Consider the following 15,784-nt stretch of genomic DNA (forward strand, 5'->3'; position numbering starts at 1 on the left):
ACGCAGACAGCCTGCGGCTTCGCAGCGCTGGGGGAGGGGCAGGGGGCGGGGGACCGGCCTCGATGGGAGCCTACGCTTCCGCCAACCCGAGGCCACGGCCTGGAACCATCGCCACCGCGGGGGGGAGGGGGGGGCCCGGGGGGGGGTGGTGGCCCCCGATATCAGATCCGGGAGATCTGCGACGCCCCGGCTCACAGACCCCGCTGCGGCGCCACAACCCAAACCTGGGGGACGGGGGGAGACATTTTGGGTGCACCGGCAAAACTCGTCCCCGGGGCCGGGGTCGTCCTGGCAACGAGAAGGGCTGTGTGTGCCAGTGTAAACAACCCGATCGGGCACCAGGTACACGGTCTGGGTTCCGCAGGAGCCCCTCCGCCACCCCAAGTCCGAGGGGACAAAGACCCAGGTCCTTTCTCAGCTGCGGACTTGAAATGACCGCACGCGAGGACGGCGGGCCATAGGAAGGATTTCGCGGAAAGGTGCCGGGCAGCTGCGAGCTGGGGGCCGAGCGATGCCGGGCCCTGCACCCCTGGGGAGTGGGGGAGAGGGGAGAGAGAGCGAGCCCAGCGCCGGCCTGGAAGGGGGTCTCGCCTCGCGGTGCCTCCGCAGGCGTCGGATCCTCCCGCTGGAAGGCCGCGCGGCCCGGTCTGGTCCGCCCGCGGGGCAGGCGCCGGACGCAACTTGGAGAGCACCAGATGCACACCCGGCTGCCGCTTCTCCGGGAGCTGTGAGTAGCCCCTTCCGAGTTTCCCTGCCAGTGCTCGGTTGTGCCCCAGCTCCTCGGGGCGACTGGGGCCCAGCCCCGCCCGGAAGCCCGCCGGTCCCTCCTTAGGGGCTGACGCCGCCCGGTCCTGCACCTCTGCGGGGTCGGGCTTGCGCGCGGGGCGGGAGGACGGGGTGGCCGAGGAGAGGGTGGGTCTCTGTAACCCTGCCCCGGGCACGTGGGCACCTTCGGGGATGTGCCTGGCCTGCCGATGGTGGCTCAGGGACAGTGCTGCGTGAGAGCAGGTGTCCTCGCCTTTCCCTATGAATGGCATTGCCCATGCAACTGACTGACCCCACACCACACGCAAAAGCAATTGTAGAGAATTCACAACTTTATTGAAAATGTAAAAAGTGCCCTAAAATAGAGGGTCAGTGAATTTGACTTCTCTTTAATACATTCAGCACACATTGAATGAACTATTCGTTATGGCGACAGATACAGAAACTTGAATCTGGCTCAAAAACACCTCGGAAAAAAACTGTCACAGAGCCCATTCTTTGGGAAAAGGATTAAAGAAGAGCTATGGGTGGTACCGCACCAGGATGGGCCATAGGAGGACAGCCATAGCGAGGGAAAGGTGGAGGGCAGCCAAAGGGAAGGGAAAGTGGAGGGCGGCCATAGGGAGGGAAAGGTGGAAAGTAGCCATAGGGAAGGAAGGGTGGAGGGCAGCCATAGGGAGGGAAACCTAGACAGGACCAAGGTTGAGGAAGCAGGTACATAGGAGGAAAGGGTGGCATGGGCGGGCGAGGTGGCCTCGGCATCATTGACTCCTGAAAAATCCACACAAAATTCAGCTGCCGAATGAACATGCCATGGTAGGGTTGACCCGTGTTAATGATGGGAGGGGGGACCGTGGCCATGGGGGGCATGTTTCTGAGCCTCAGTGCCCTCCGCTGTCTTCTCAACTTGGCCCTCCTATTCTTAAACCAAACCTTCAATCAGAGAGAAAAAAAGGATCGTTTTAGTATGTTGAGCATTGAATGTCATACATGAAAAAAAAAAAAAAAAAAACCCAGCAGGCTACTCTCTACACCCTCAGGGTTTTTCCAACGTTTTTTTTTTTTTTTTATTTTTTTTATTTTTTTATTTTTGGGACAGAGAGAGACAGAGCATGAACGGGGGAGGGGCAGAGAGAGAGAGGGAGACACAGAATCGGAAACAGGCTCCAGGCTCCGAGCCATCAGCCCAGAGCCCGACGCGGGGCTCGAACTCACGGACCGGGAGATCGTGACCTGGCTGAAGTCGGAAGCTTAACAGACTGCGCCACCCAGGCGCCCCCACCCTCAGGGTTTTAAACTGCACCAGGGAAGCTACGTCCTTGTTGCCAAATTATCCTAGGAAAGTTAGCACCGAGGGGTCTCCCTTCAGCTCACCCTCAGACGGCACCCACTATGTGCCAGGCTGTGGCTCGGCTTATTGCTTTCACTCTGTCCTCCCACCTTGCGTACTATTTTTCCCCACCCTGACAAACAGGTGTAGCTGAGGAATGGCACTCCGTCCCTGCTGTTACTCTTACACGTGCTGGGCTGTGTCCTGACAGCTGGCCCTCAGCTGTCCAGCTGCCACTGACTCCTAATCACTAGGCTAGTGTCACCCTGCTTGTGGGGAAGCTCAGCATAAAGTCCTGCTGGGGCGACAACCCCCAGTTTGCAAAGCCCGTCTTCAATGTGCAGTAAAGAATCCACAGGCACGTGTGGGATTTTGAAACCAAAGGTTTCTTTGAAGGATGACTAAAGGCTCATTCATTTTCTGAAACCTCTTCATAGTTGAAGGATGGTACTGTGAGCGAGGCTTGGGCTTGGAGGGCCCAGGAGCCTGTGGCTTGTCTTGCTGGGACACAAGTTAAGCTGAAGCACCGGACAGCACCTGGGTGTTTTACACTTCGGGGGCAACGAAGGTTTAGCCTGACTAGGACCACACTTACTCAAGTTCTCAAAATCTCTGCCCAGCCAACAGTTCGGGGGCAAAGAGGCACACCACCGTTGTCCACTCTGCACCCTCCACCCTGCCCCACCCTCCAGACTTCCCTGGGCTCAGCACCCGGTCAGCGCCCTCTGCTCTGGCTACAGTTCCAGGACCCTGGACAGGAGCCACTGCTGCCCAGCAGGGCAGGGCCCCCTAAGCCCCTCTCCTCCACCAGGAGAGCCCCATCCCATCCCTTCTTCTCCTTTCTTTTTTGAGTCGAAGCATAGCTGACAATACAATATTATAGTAGTTTCAGGTGGACAGCACCGTGATTCGTCATTCCTCTACCTTACAAAATGCTCCCCACGATCAGTGTAATCACCATCATCACCATCCAAAGTCACTGCTGTATTTTGACTATATTCCTTCTGCTGTACTTTTCATCCCCGGGACTGATTTGCTACATGACTGGAACTTGGCGCCTCCTAATGCACTTCACTTATTTTGCCCGTCCCTCTCCCCCTACCCCGCAATCTCCAGTCTCCTCTGTATTACAGTCTGCTTCTGTTTTGTCTGTTCGGTAAGATTCCACACATAAGTGAAATCATATGGTATTCTTAAGGCAACAAGGCGAAACTGACACTTTAGGAAGACAGCTAAGCATGTGGGAGAGGAGTCGCAAAATGGCTCCTCCCGCCTATCTGCCAGCTATGAACAGTACAAAAAACAAAACAAAACAAAACACCTGTCCTTTGGACTCCACTGTCCTTAATACGATGTCGTATTAATGGAATTCCTTTGTATTTAATATTTGTAGACATTCCCAGTTGGCAAAGGTTACTGGAGACTAAGGGCCTCTACTCTCTCTGTGGCCTCATTTTCCCTCTCCCAGCTTAGTAGTTACTTGGTCTTTCTGCTGCTTGAATATGAAAAGTCTAAAGAAACCAGTGCTGGGAGCTCCTTTTGGGGGATCCAAGTTTACCAGAGGCCAAGTCTACACAAGTGCAAAGCAGCCTAACTGAGGTAGACGCCGATACTAGTTCCACATACCTAATACTGGGTTATCAAAACAGCTCTTAACTGTACTCGCAAAATGGTCGAGGGGACACCCATTAAAATGTTCTTCACACAAACGCTTTATGTTCTCAGTTATATGTGGAATCTAAAAAAAAGCTCAACAAACTCATGGAGCAACATCGGATCTGTGAGTGCTAGAAGCGTGGGTGGAGGAAGGGCCTAGAGTCGGTCACAAGGTAAAAATTGCCACTTTTGAGATAAATACGTACCAGGAAGATAATGTAACATAACGACTAGACTTAACACTGCCACGTGGTACGTATGGCAGTTAAGAGATTCAATTTTCTTAATGTTTGTTTATGTTTGAGAGAGAGCGCGAGCAGGCGAGGCCGGAGAGGCAGACAGAGAGGGAGACAGAGGATCCCAAGAGGGCTCCACGCTGACAGCGGCAAGCTGGGAGCCCCCTTCCTGCTCTTGTGCCCCCTGTCTCTCCCTCTCTCAAAATAAAGAAGTACACTTAAAAACAGAAAAAGAAGACCAAAATCTCAGGTGTCAGACAGTCCTCGAAGGACCATTCGCTAATGCGTTTGGTACTCTCACAAACTGGAACGTGAGTGATATCCCCAAATAATTCTCCCCTTACCCTCCACCTCGTTAGACTGGCTTCCCCCTTTGTTGAGTTGATGCAACCTTGTTTGAAATTGTTGTTTGAGTTTATTTTGTCTTGGACAGATTTCAGAGGTTGCGACTCCCCCCTCCCACGTCTACCATAATGCACAATCTACTCTTTAACTATGTTTTCAGGCTGACAGATCAAAGAATTCTGGGAAATTAAAGTGGAGGCCTGCCACTCTCCACACCCCTTTACCAAACACTTAAAAGCAATAGCTCCAAATTGGAATTAATTAAATTTTAAAATGTTGAAATAAAAGAATTTTTTCATTAAAAAATAAAACTGCCTTACTCCAAATCCTAGAGTAACAAATCATAGATGTTAAAAAACAAACAAAACACAAAACAAAACAAAAGGAAACCAACAACAGGAGACCCAGGTACTTTAACTAAAAGCAGTAAGCAGTGAAAATAAAAAACATTTTTGAAATTTTTAAATAAAATTTAAAAAATAAATCAAACGAATTTTATAATTAAAAAATAAAATTGCTTTAGTCTGGATCCTAGAGCAAAAGATCATATTCAAAAGGAAAACCACCACATAGGGCGCCTGGGTGGCTCAGTTGGTTAAGCGTCCAGCTCTTGATTTCTGCTCAGGTCATTATCTCAGGGTTCGGGAAATTAAGTCCCCATGTCAGGCTCTGTGCTAACAGCTCAGCACCTGCTTGGGATTCTCTCTCTGCCCCTCTCCTGCTCGCACAGACTCTCTCTCTCTCTCTCTCTCTCTCAAAATAAATAAACTCAAAAAAGGAATATACGTGAAATATACTACGTATTTTTTATATGTACATTTATATATTAAGTGTATTTCTACTTTAGATAAATATAAGCATTATTCTATGAGTTAAATGTATTGTATATCTTATATAATTTATATTTACTACATTACACACATATTTTTGTATTTATAATCTATATAAAATACATATATAGTTATATTAGTACGTAAATATATATTGCACATAAAAATCAGTATACTATACATGTGACATATAGTTATAAAAATATGTGTATTATAAGTCTACTTTAGTGACCTATGAAAGTACATACAGTAAGGTGTAGCTTAGACAAAGGTGTATATATATGTGTATGCAAGGGATACTATACTATACCAATTTTTTCATTCCTTTAGGAAATCATGTTCCCTCTGGTAATGGGCAATTTCCAAAACCTGGGCTTTATGTACCCCACCTTCCCCTCCGCAAGACCCAAAAGTTCAACACTTATTTCCCAAATCTAAAAAAGGCAACGAAAACACAGAAACGTGAGAAAGTCTATGACCGAGGTGCCCCAAATCCTGAAACAGGTTTAAAATGGCTCCCAGCGAAATTGTTTTTTTCGGGGTTACTGACCTGCACTCTGGCTACAGGCACATTCATGAATCTCGAAAGTTCCTGGCTGAGGGGAGAAAAATCGCAAGGATCAGTATGTGGAGTTGGCGGTGAGTTAAAATACAGCATTTTTCATTCATCTTTTGAAAAATTGTTTTCGGGGAGATGTCAGTGACATTTTATGAACCAGTTTCTGCACTAGGAAAAGTCACGCCATTTCAGGATTTACAGTGAGGTTCCGTTGACAAAGAATTTAAGGGAAGCCAAGTCTTGGTGGGTAAAGGAGGCACAGTCCCCAAGAACACGTGACATTCTAATTCAGTTTCTTTTAGTGTTATCAACACCAAAATGAAAAAGAATCTGACTGAGGAACTATCTGTGTGGACTTTCAGTCATTGCTCTTACCCAATTTATGGGTTAAATTAGAGCCTTAAGGGGCGCCTGGGTGGCTCAGTTGGTTGGGTGTCCGACTTCGGCTCAGGTCATGATCTCGAGGTCTGTGAGTTCCAGCCCCGTGTCCGGCTCTGTGCTGACAGCTCAGAGCCCAGAGCCTGTTTCCGATTCTGTGTCTCCCTCTCTCTCTGCCCCTCCCCCGTTCATGCTCTGTCTCTCTCTGTCTCAAAAATAAATAAAGGTTAAAAAAAATTTTTTTAATAAAAAAATAATGATAAATTAGAGCCCTAAAACAACATGCGTTCTCTCTCTCTCTCTCTGTGTCTCTCCCCTCCCCTCCCATCCCTTCCCCTCCCCCATCTCTCTTTATCAGTAATGAACCCAGTTAAGAGTACATGCCCACTAGAGGCTAAAGGATGGCACAAACTGCTGTTTATTCCTTGGTCGTGCTTTGTTACATTTTTCTGTCACTAACTTCCCCCCTGCCATCCACCATCCACCCCCAACACACACACACACACACACACACACACACACACACACACACTCACTCTCCCCCCCCCACCCCCGCCCCCACTATTCTGTAGGGGTAGCTTGAGGCTTCCTTTGAGGGCAGTTTTTCCGTCGGCACGATTTAATTTTAATTTTTTTCAATTTTATTATTTTTTCTTTTCTTTTTTTTAAATGTTTATTTATATTTGAGACAGCGCCACGCGCAAGCGTGGAAGGGGTGAACAGGGAGGGAGACAGAATCCAAAGCATTTCAGGCAAAGTCAGAGGTGGGGCTGGAATCCCAGAACGCTGAGAGATCTCTCGACCTGACGAAGTGGGACGCTCAACCACTGAGCCACCCAGGCGCCGGATTTACGGTTTTCGTAAGTAGGCTACAGGTCCAAAATGGGGCTTGAACTCACGACTCGAGATCAAAATTCATATGCTCTACGGACTGAGCCAGCCGCGCCCGTTTTCTTCTTCTTTAAATTTTAATTTATTTAAAAAAATTTTTTTTCAACGTTTATTTATTTTTGCGACAGAGAGAGACAGAGCATGAACGGGGGAGGGGCAGAGAGAGAGGGAGACACAGAATCGGAAACAGGCTCCAGGCTCTGAGCCATCAGCCCAGAGCCTGACGCGGGGCTCGAACTCCCGGACCGCGAGAAAGTGACCTGGCTGAAGTCGGACGCTTAACCGACTGCGCCACCCAGGCGCCCCAAATTTTAATTTATTTTTAAAGACCTCTAGCAAAGTTTAAGGGAATGCAGAACATTCACTACTCGAGACCGTTTTCCGGCGCAGTATTTAAAAATATCCAAATCAGGGCAGGGCCGACTGGCGGGTTCCGTTGCAGGAGCCTGTGACTCTCGACGTCAAGGGTCATGAGTTCCAGCCCCACGTTGGGTGTATTTAAAATACATAAATTGGGATTACTTTAGTGAGTTGGGATTACCTCAAATACGTAAATAATTTAAAAATAACACTAAAATTTAAAAATAACACTAAAAACCGGTGCAGAAATAATCCACAACGAGCAGATTTATCACCATTTTAAGCAAAGGCGGGATCCTACTAGCCCGTTTGCTCCCGAGTCTCAGACTTCTCGCCCTCGCCCCTTCCCCCCCCCTTCCCCCCCCCGCCGTCCCCCCCCCCCCCCCCCCCCCCGGTTCTAGTAGGACTTTCTAGGACTTTCTTCTATTAGCCGCAGCGGACAGTTTCCCGGCTCCAGATGTTCCACTCCACCTGAACGTCCCCCTTGGTCCCCACCCGCAGAGACCTCAGCTCCCGCCTAAACCAAGGGAGGCGCGGGACCGGCAGCCTCGAGGGCCCGGTAGGTTTTACTTCAGCCACGAGGGGAGAGACACGTGACAAGCCTCCGCGCCGCCCCCCCCCGCACCCCCCCCCCCCACTCGCCGTCCCGTTCCTGCCGTCGCTCCCCCGCCAGTCTCCGCCGCGGTCCCCCCAACGCCCTAGTCCGCGTCCCTTCCCCTCCCCGCCCCCCCCCCCCCCCCCCCCGCGCGCCGTCCCTGCCAACCCCAGCCACTCCCCCCGAACCCGGGCACCCGCGCCCCGCGCAGCGGCCCACTTACCGCGTGGTGGGGCTGGGATAGTGGGTGCTCTGGAACAAGCTCTCCAGCTGGCGCATCTGCTGGGGGCTGAACTTGATGAGGCGACCCACGGTCCACCTCCCTCCCCGAGCGGGACCCGGAGCCGCGGCCGGGGGCAACTGCCCCTCCGGCCTTGGCTCCTCCGGCTTCGGCTCCTCCGGCTTCTCATCGCGGGTTTCGCGACCCGCGGGCCACGGATATCCAGCGCCCACATCGCCGGCCCCCTCCTCGCCGTCACCGTCACCATGGTTGTCGTCCCCATGGCTGTCTCCTTCCTTCTTGATTTGTATGCCTGCCGCCCGCTGCTGAGGTGCTAACTCTGACCCTGCTTCCTCAGCCGCTTGGTCTCTGGTAAGCGACATCCCCACTTGCTTGGTTTCTGCAAAGGAAGAAATCCAGAGACAAATATCAGCATCAGAGCCCGGGCTGTGGGGAGGAGGCGAGGGGAGGCATTTGAGGGGTGGCCAGACCGCTCCCCTCGCCCAGGGACCCTTCATTTCTGGGACGTGGCGAAGACGCTGGTCCCGACGGGCACAGACCACGCAGCTCTTCCCGGTCCTCGTCGACTCCCAGGCTGGGGAAGCCCGTGACTTCGCGCTTGAATTGGTTGAAAGGATCCATAGTATCCCTCTGCCGTCCTGTGTGGATCTGCGTCTGGATCTGCTGGATCGCTGGGTCACACGTGAAGCGGTGGCTACGCTGCCGTGCCGTCGAGTTCAGCTACCCAGCGTCCCGCTAGGCGCTTTATATATACCACCCTTCAGTGGGGGTTGGGCTCGCCGAGGTGCGCATGCGGCTGGGCTTGGGCACCAAGTGGGCGGGTGCTCCTGCCAAGAGGGCTGGGGTGGGGAGCACTTGCTCTAAGGCATCGGAGGGGACTATGGGTAACCAGAGCTGGCGGCTTCGGTTGTAGCTTAGCTCGTGTCCCCCAAACTGGCGGCATGTCTCCCCCACTCCCGAGCAAGAGGCTGTGCTGCATTGTGTTTGCCTATTTCCACAGGGTGAGAGACAGACCTCACCCTAGGTGGAGACCTGACAGAAAAGTTGGGACAATCTCTCTTGGGCCAGCCCCACCCCCCAACCTCTGGACCTAGCAGCCGGTACAAAGCAGGGAATAGTCATCAAACGAATGTGATCAGCTCTGAGGTGGCACACTCTGAGTTTTTTCAGCGAGATGCTGAAATTAGAGCCCGCCAAACTCCCGGGTACCCGGGAACAGGAGCTGGGGCTTGGGGTTGGTGATCGTGCCTGGTGCTCAGATGCACTATGCAAATAAAACCACACGTGCCCCTTGGGAAAGTCCGGTGCCTCCAGAATTTTAGTGATGAAGCTACATCTCGGTGCAGGGCTACAAACCTGCACAGTGCATTCAAGGCTGCTTAAAGTGCACAAAGCTCCTGCTTTTTTTTTTCTTTTTCAAATATTTGTTTCTTTGTCTCATTGTAACTGCGTATCCTGAAACATTCCTACACAGCAGCTATGCCTCTGGGTATAGATTTCTCTATACAAGCATGCATGTCCCTCAAGGGTTGGGACCTTTGGGACGCGGGTAATTTCCCGCCGCCATTTCTCCCTTCCTTCAGCCTCTCGGTTTTTCTAGAAAGATCTTCCTGAGCCCTCGCTGAGGGAATAAATGAAGTTTACTTCTTTTGTTTTTAAGTTTATTTATTTTGGGAGAGAGCACAAGCGGGGCGGGAGGGACAGAGGATCTCAAGGGGGCTCTGTGCTGAAGGCAGAGAGCCCGATGGGGGGCTGGACCTCAGGAACCCAAAGATCATGAAGTGAGCCAAAGCCAGATGCTTAACCGACTGAGCCACGCAGGCACCCCTAAATAAATTTCGTTTCTTGTTGGTTGTTTCCTTTTTCTTTTTCTTTTTCTTCTCCTTATTTATTTATTTATTTATTTATTTTTCTTACGGCAGGGATACATTTTTATTGGTCGGAGAGTTGAATTTATGTAGGGTTTTGGTTTCTCCAGGTGAGTACAGAAAAGAGACAAGGGACAAGAGATTTGGGGTATAGCAAGGAATCCGTGATAAAGAGTGACTCTACATAGTTTTATATGGTTTGTCAAAACTCAACAAATGGAAGTTTGAGATTTGTGCACTCTTTTGTATGTCACTTTTCCATCAACAGAGGAAACCTGTGAGCAAATACTGAACTCCACTTAATGGTATGCATGCTTATTTCTTGTCAAATAAAAGGGAGCAGACCAGATTGAGGGCTCCGTGGTTTTCCCCGCCAGAACTGTTTTATCGATGCTCCAAGACTCGTTAATATCCTAAATATTGAAAACAGCTTCCCACGGTGGGCCTTACGCTCGACAACGTGCTCGATTTATATCCCTCGTTCGCCCCACGGCCATTCTCCTCACCCCCATTTGAATTCAGACACTCCATCATTTCTGTGGGTTCCTAAATGCATCGCGGGCCCTAGTCACCTCACCCGCTGAGTCTCAGGGATAAGTGCCCCTGCCTCATGCCCCTGGAGGATGGGTAAGAAACTAACTAAAAGAGGTTTGCGGACCAATTCGTTTTCAAAGAGGTGGTAAGGGATGCAAGGTGACTGCGTCCTCCTGACGACTCTAACCACATGTTTCCTCCTCAGGGAGGCCCTTGTTGAATGCCGCAGGCACCTCCCCCGCCTCGGCCGGACACCCTGTGCCCAGTTGCGACTTGACATTAGTTATTGCGTGAGCGGCCTACGAGGGCTTTCATTCTGTTTGTGCTGGACTGGCTGCGATTATCCGTGACCGCTGAGGGGGCGCGTTCTTTCGCGTCTCCCGTTCCCACGGAGCCTTCCCGTTGGCTCCGTCTCAGTCCCTCCCGTGTCCCGAGACAACTATGGCCCTACCTTGGCATCAGTTGTGGTAGTATTTTCTTCAGTGACTTCACACTTTGCAAACCTTAACAACCGAATGGAGCCTCGTCCTAAGCAAAAATAGCCACGACTGAGGTTCGATGTGCCGGGTTTATGGCCGTGGGCGCTCTGGAGCCAGCCTGCCGGGGTCTGCGTCGCGGCTTGCTCGCCCTGGCTAGCTGGCTAACCTGTTGAGTTGCTGAGTCTCAGTTTCCTCAGGTGTCCTCATCCGTATAGCGAGGACAGCAACAGCCACCACCTCACCAGGGTGCTGCGGGAGTAATTGGGGTGACAAAAAGAAAATATTTCCGGTGGCCACACCACACCGTCTCACATTTCTGATTTCAGCCAATTTTGTGTTTCGTTAGTCGCAAGGGTCCGCGAGAGAAGACAGGTGCTGGTTGTTCTCTGGCAGTTGACAACGAGGACAGCAAGTTTTCTTGTGACCGTCAGGTCTCCAGGGCTACACGCCATTTGGGGTCTTTGTTTTTTTAACTCTTTTTTTCAGTAATCTCTCCACCCAACGTGGGGCTCGAGCCCATGGCCCCGAGAGCGAGAGTCACACTCCCCCAACTGAGCCAGCCAGGCGCCCCGCTACATGTCTGTTTGTACCTACCTGGGCTCCAGTCACCAAACCTCGTGGCCTGCTGTGCTTCCAGGGCCCCGTGGCAGGTAGTGTGGCCAGTGCCTCCAGCGCAGACTCAGCCTTTGTGCCCTGGCTTCTCCCAGTCTGAGCAGAGGGATCAGCCCACATGAGAGAAAGACGCTGCAAATGACGGAGCCCCACCCCCACTAAGTGACCTGGGCTCTGTGGCCCAGGTAAATCAGCTGACATCCCTGTGCCTCCCGTGCCGCATCTGTACAATGGGGACCACGATGGTACCCCCTCTCCTGAGCTGCGAAGTGCACAAGGTAATGGAAGGAAGGCCCACAGGACGGGCTCAGACGACCGGAGCCGACGCTGGAGGTAAGGGGTCAGGGCTGAGGGGGCTCAGGCTGTGCTTGGGCCCTCGCTGTGATCGAAGGTGCCGGACACGGAGCATAAGCCCTGCCCCTGGGTGGATGGGCGAGCCTGTGGAGCGACCGCGGCCGTGCTTGCTCGTGCTGGTGACCTCACGCGAGTGCCGGCGGCGCACCGGGGCCTGGCTGACGAAGCTTGCAGCTGTCCGCGGGGAGGGGAGGAGAGTGGTGCGAGGCGTCGCTGTTTCTTACTGAGGCTTGGAGGGGTTGGGTGACCTTCCCGAGGTTATGCAGCTTGGTGGAAGTGGGCAAGGATCCGAACCTCTGAAGAGTGTTCCTGGCAGCCCCTGGTAGAAGCGGAGTTGGCTTTCGGGGAGTAGTGGGGCTTCCCTCACGTCTCAGAGTGAGCCAAAGTTTGGTAAATGCTAAGCAGGCTGTGCGCAGAACTGCAGTTAAAGCGGGGAGGAGAGGGGCGCCTGGGTGGCTCAGTCGCTTAAGCGACGGACTCTCGGTACTGGCTCAGGTCATGATGTCGTGGTTGTGAGATCAAGCCCCACATGGGGCTGCGGCCCAGCGTGGCTCCTGCTTGGGCTTCTCTGTCTCCGGCTCTCTGCCCCTACCCGACTCGTGCGTGCCTGCTCTCTAGATCAACAAACGTCCGTACCGACGAAGACAATAGGAGAGGGTGTTACGAGCAACCCCAGGAAGGAAGAAGTAGAAAGCTGATCTCAGGAAACCCAGACACAGCCAGGGTGGCTGTCTCGAGGGTAGACCTCGAGAGGGAGCTAGAGAAGAGTCTGCAGAGAACTCCATATCCAGCAGGGAAATCAAGTTTCAATAGTACGTTGGGGTCGAATTCAAGGGAGGTGTTGGGATATGTGCATCTGGGAGGACGGAACCCTGTAAGTTTGGGGCAAGCGAGACTCATGAAAACAGTGTTTTAGGATGGGGTTCTTGGAGGGGAGTCCCAGATGGCTCTGGGTTCGGCTCACCGCAGTTACGGGGCTAGGGGATCAAGGTGGAGAGCCAGAGTCCCTGCTTGGAGGCCACATCGGCCCACAAGGTGCATGAGGCGTCCCCTGGAATTGGAATGTAAACGTCTGTGCGTGTAGTGGCATTACGGTGATGTGTGCGCCTTTCATCAGCTAGAGGGGCGACCGCGCCCCTAACCCCCCCTTCCGCCTTCATAAATATTATAGCAGAGAACAGGGGGCTGAGGAAAGCGAGCGGGCTCTGGAGTTGGGTGGAGCACACGTGTCTGGTTTCCGGGCACAGCCGTGTTCTTCTGCTTTCATGGTATGGTCTCACCTCATGACACTGGCCAGCCTTCCTGTCTCTGTGCCTCCGTTTCCCCAACTGGAAATAGGGCAACTCTTCCTATTACTACCACTGTTTACTAAACTAATGATGGTCAACTCACAGAATTCTTAGGAAGTCGGAATGAAGTATGGAAAAACAGTTTCCTTCTCTCGCCTTCCCTCCCTCCCTCTCTCTCTTCCTTCCTCCCTTCACCTGTTCTTCCCTCCCTAGATTCCTCCTTCCCTTTCTACCTCTCTGCCTTCTTCCCTGCCATCCTCTTCCCTCCTACCTCCTTCTCACCCTCCTCCCACTCTGTTCCGTATCCATCCCTCACCTCCCTCCATCTTCCCTACTTTCTCCTCCCTCTTCCCACTCCCTCCTTCCCTCCCTGTCTTTTCTCCCTCTCCTTCCTTCCTTCTCTCCCTCCTCTTCCCTCCCTATTTCCCTCCCTATTGTGTGTGTGTGCACATGTTCGTGCATGTACCTCATTGCATTTAATTGTCTAAATGTGTCTATGTACTAAAAACAAGCACCAAAGATATAAGCAAGTCATGGAGAGAAAGAAAATACATGAGTTAAAATCACATATAATCTAGAACAAGGCAAATGTCACACGTAAGTAATAAAGCAATATATGGAAGTGCAAAGAAGGCAGAATTTACATCAGTACAAATAAGAAAACAGTCGGAGGAGGTAGATTTTAAGATGACTCTTGAAGCGTGGGTAGAAGGTCTTCCTGGGCTTCCCCAAATAAATGGTTCTTCCTCAGTAACAAAAGTGACACGTATTGGGCACTCGGCTGGTTCAGTTGGTAGGTCTTGGACTCTTGATCTCAGGGGTGTTAAGTTTGGGCCCCACGTCGGGCGTAGAGTTTACTCAAAATCACTAGGTATGGAAAGAGCCAAATGTCCATCGATGTATGAATGGATAAAGAAGATGTGGCATATATATTTACAATGGAGTATTACTTAGCAATCAGAAAAGAATGAAATCTTGCCATTTGCCACTACATGGATGGAACTAGAGGGCATTATGCCAAGCGAAATTAGTCAGCCCAAGACAAATATAATGACTTCACTCATGAGGAATTTAAGATACAAAATAGATGAACATAAGGGAAGGGGGGCAAAAATAATATAAAAACAGGGAGGGAGACGAAACATAACAGACTTTTAAGTACAGAGAACAAACTGAGGATTGCTGGAGGGGTTGTGGGAGGGGGGATGAGCTCAATGGGTAAGGGGCACAAAGGAATCTACTCCTGAAATCATTGTTGTACTATATGCTGACTAACTTGGATGTAAATTAAAAAAATAGATACATAAATAATACATCTTTAGGGGTGCCTGGGTGGCTCAGTTGGTTGAACGCCTGACTCTTGATTTTGGCTCAGGTCTTGATCTCATGGTTGGTGAGATTGAGTACTATGTGAGGCTTGTGCTGAGAGTGGAGCTTGCTTAAGATTCTCTGTCTCCCTGTCCCTCTGCCCCTTCTCCGCTCATGCTCTCTCTCTCAAAATAAATAAACAGACATTTAAAAAATAGTGAAATAAAAATAAAATCTTTAAAAAAAGGTAACCCATTATTGTGATTTATATGGAAAGTATGAAGACACCGAAAATAAAACTTATTAAACTCGGCGCGCCTGGTGGCTCGGTCGGTTGAGCATCAGACTTTTGATTTTGGCTCAGGTCATGATCTCGGGGTTTGTGGGATTGAGCCCCATGTCAGGCTCCGTGCTGACAGTATATGGAAGCTGGTTGGGATTCTCTCTGTCTCTTCCCATCTCTCTGCCCTTTCCCTGCTCAGTCTCTCTCTCAAAATAAAGAATGAAAAATAGAAAAGCATATTAACCTCAACTATAACCCTGCCAAATATCCAAGGGTAATAATGAAAATGTTATTTTTCAGGTTGTTTTCCTATAATTTCTTTTCCAAGTACTACTGTATTCCACATTGTATCTGATATTCTGACATTTCATCACAAGCATTTCCTACATTTTTAAAAAGTTTGTATTTATTTACTTTGAGAGAGAGAGAGCACACAAGCAGGGGAGGGGCAGAGGGAGAGGAAGAGGGGGAATCCCAAGCAGGCTCCGTGCTGTCAGCGCCTGACAAGGGGCTCAGACTCACGAACCGCGAGATCATGACCTGAGTGGAAACCAAGAGGTGGACGCTTAACCGAATGAGCCACCCAGGAGCCCCAGGCATTTCCCACATCTTAAAAAATATTGGAAATCTTAGTGGCCATTCACAACCTCACTCACAGGGACCGTGATTAGCTGCTAAGGGGTGTTCTTCCTACCCATGATTATACTGTAATTAACAGACAAGCCAGATAGCCTCCTGGTAAGGCTGCCATTCCCTACAGAGTAAAGAGATAACCAGAATTTCTTCCAGACCCTGCTAAGAATGACCAGGAAGTGGTTCAGACTGAGGCCAATGTTCAGGGGCTGATAGCAGCAATAGAAGAGGCTTTCCC

At 50.9% G+C, this 15,784-nt stretch overlaps 1 protein-coding gene and 1 long non-coding RNA gene across 5 annotated transcripts; one reads left to right on the forward strand and one right to left on the reverse strand.

Annotated features, from left to right (window-relative positions):
- The first annotated feature begins 121 nt into the window (after window positions 1-121).
- Window positions 122-11,518, forward strand: LOC125157640 (uncharacterized). Of its 4 annotated transcripts, none has more exons than XR_007149026.1 (5): window positions 122-727; window positions 5,730-5,801; window positions 6,458-6,959; window positions 7,781-8,537; window positions 8,673-11,518. It is a non-coding gene; the product is annotated as an uncharacterized LOC125157640 (long non-coding RNA). The 4 variants fall into 4 exon arrangements; XR_007149027.1 differs by having other exon boundaries at window positions 123-727; window positions 7,852-8,537; XR_007149024.1 differs by lacking the exon at window positions 6,458-6,959 and having other exon boundaries at window positions 137-727.
- On the reverse strand, window positions 1,254-8,811 carry RHOXF2B (Rhox homeobox family member 2B). Its single transcript, XM_047844558.1, has 4 exons — window positions 8,726-8,811; window positions 8,169-8,565; window positions 5,713-5,758; window positions 1,254-1,698 (listed from the first exon to the last, which is right to left on the reverse strand). The coding sequence occupies exons 1-4, from the start codon at window positions 8,805-8,807 to the stop codon at window positions 1,276-1,278; spliced, it is 948 nt and encodes a 315-aa protein (XP_047700514.1). The 5' UTR covers window positions 8,808-8,811; the 3' UTR covers window positions 1,254-1,275.
- Window positions 11,519-15,784: the final 4,266 nt, after the last annotated feature.

The sequence above is a fragment of the Prionailurus viverrinus genome, chromosome X, assembly GCF_022837055.1.
Source record: "Prionailurus viverrinus isolate Anna chromosome X, UM_Priviv_1.0, whole genome shotgun sequence".
Taxonomy (NCBI): domain Eukaryota; kingdom Metazoa; phylum Chordata; class Mammalia; order Carnivora; family Felidae; genus Prionailurus; species Prionailurus viverrinus.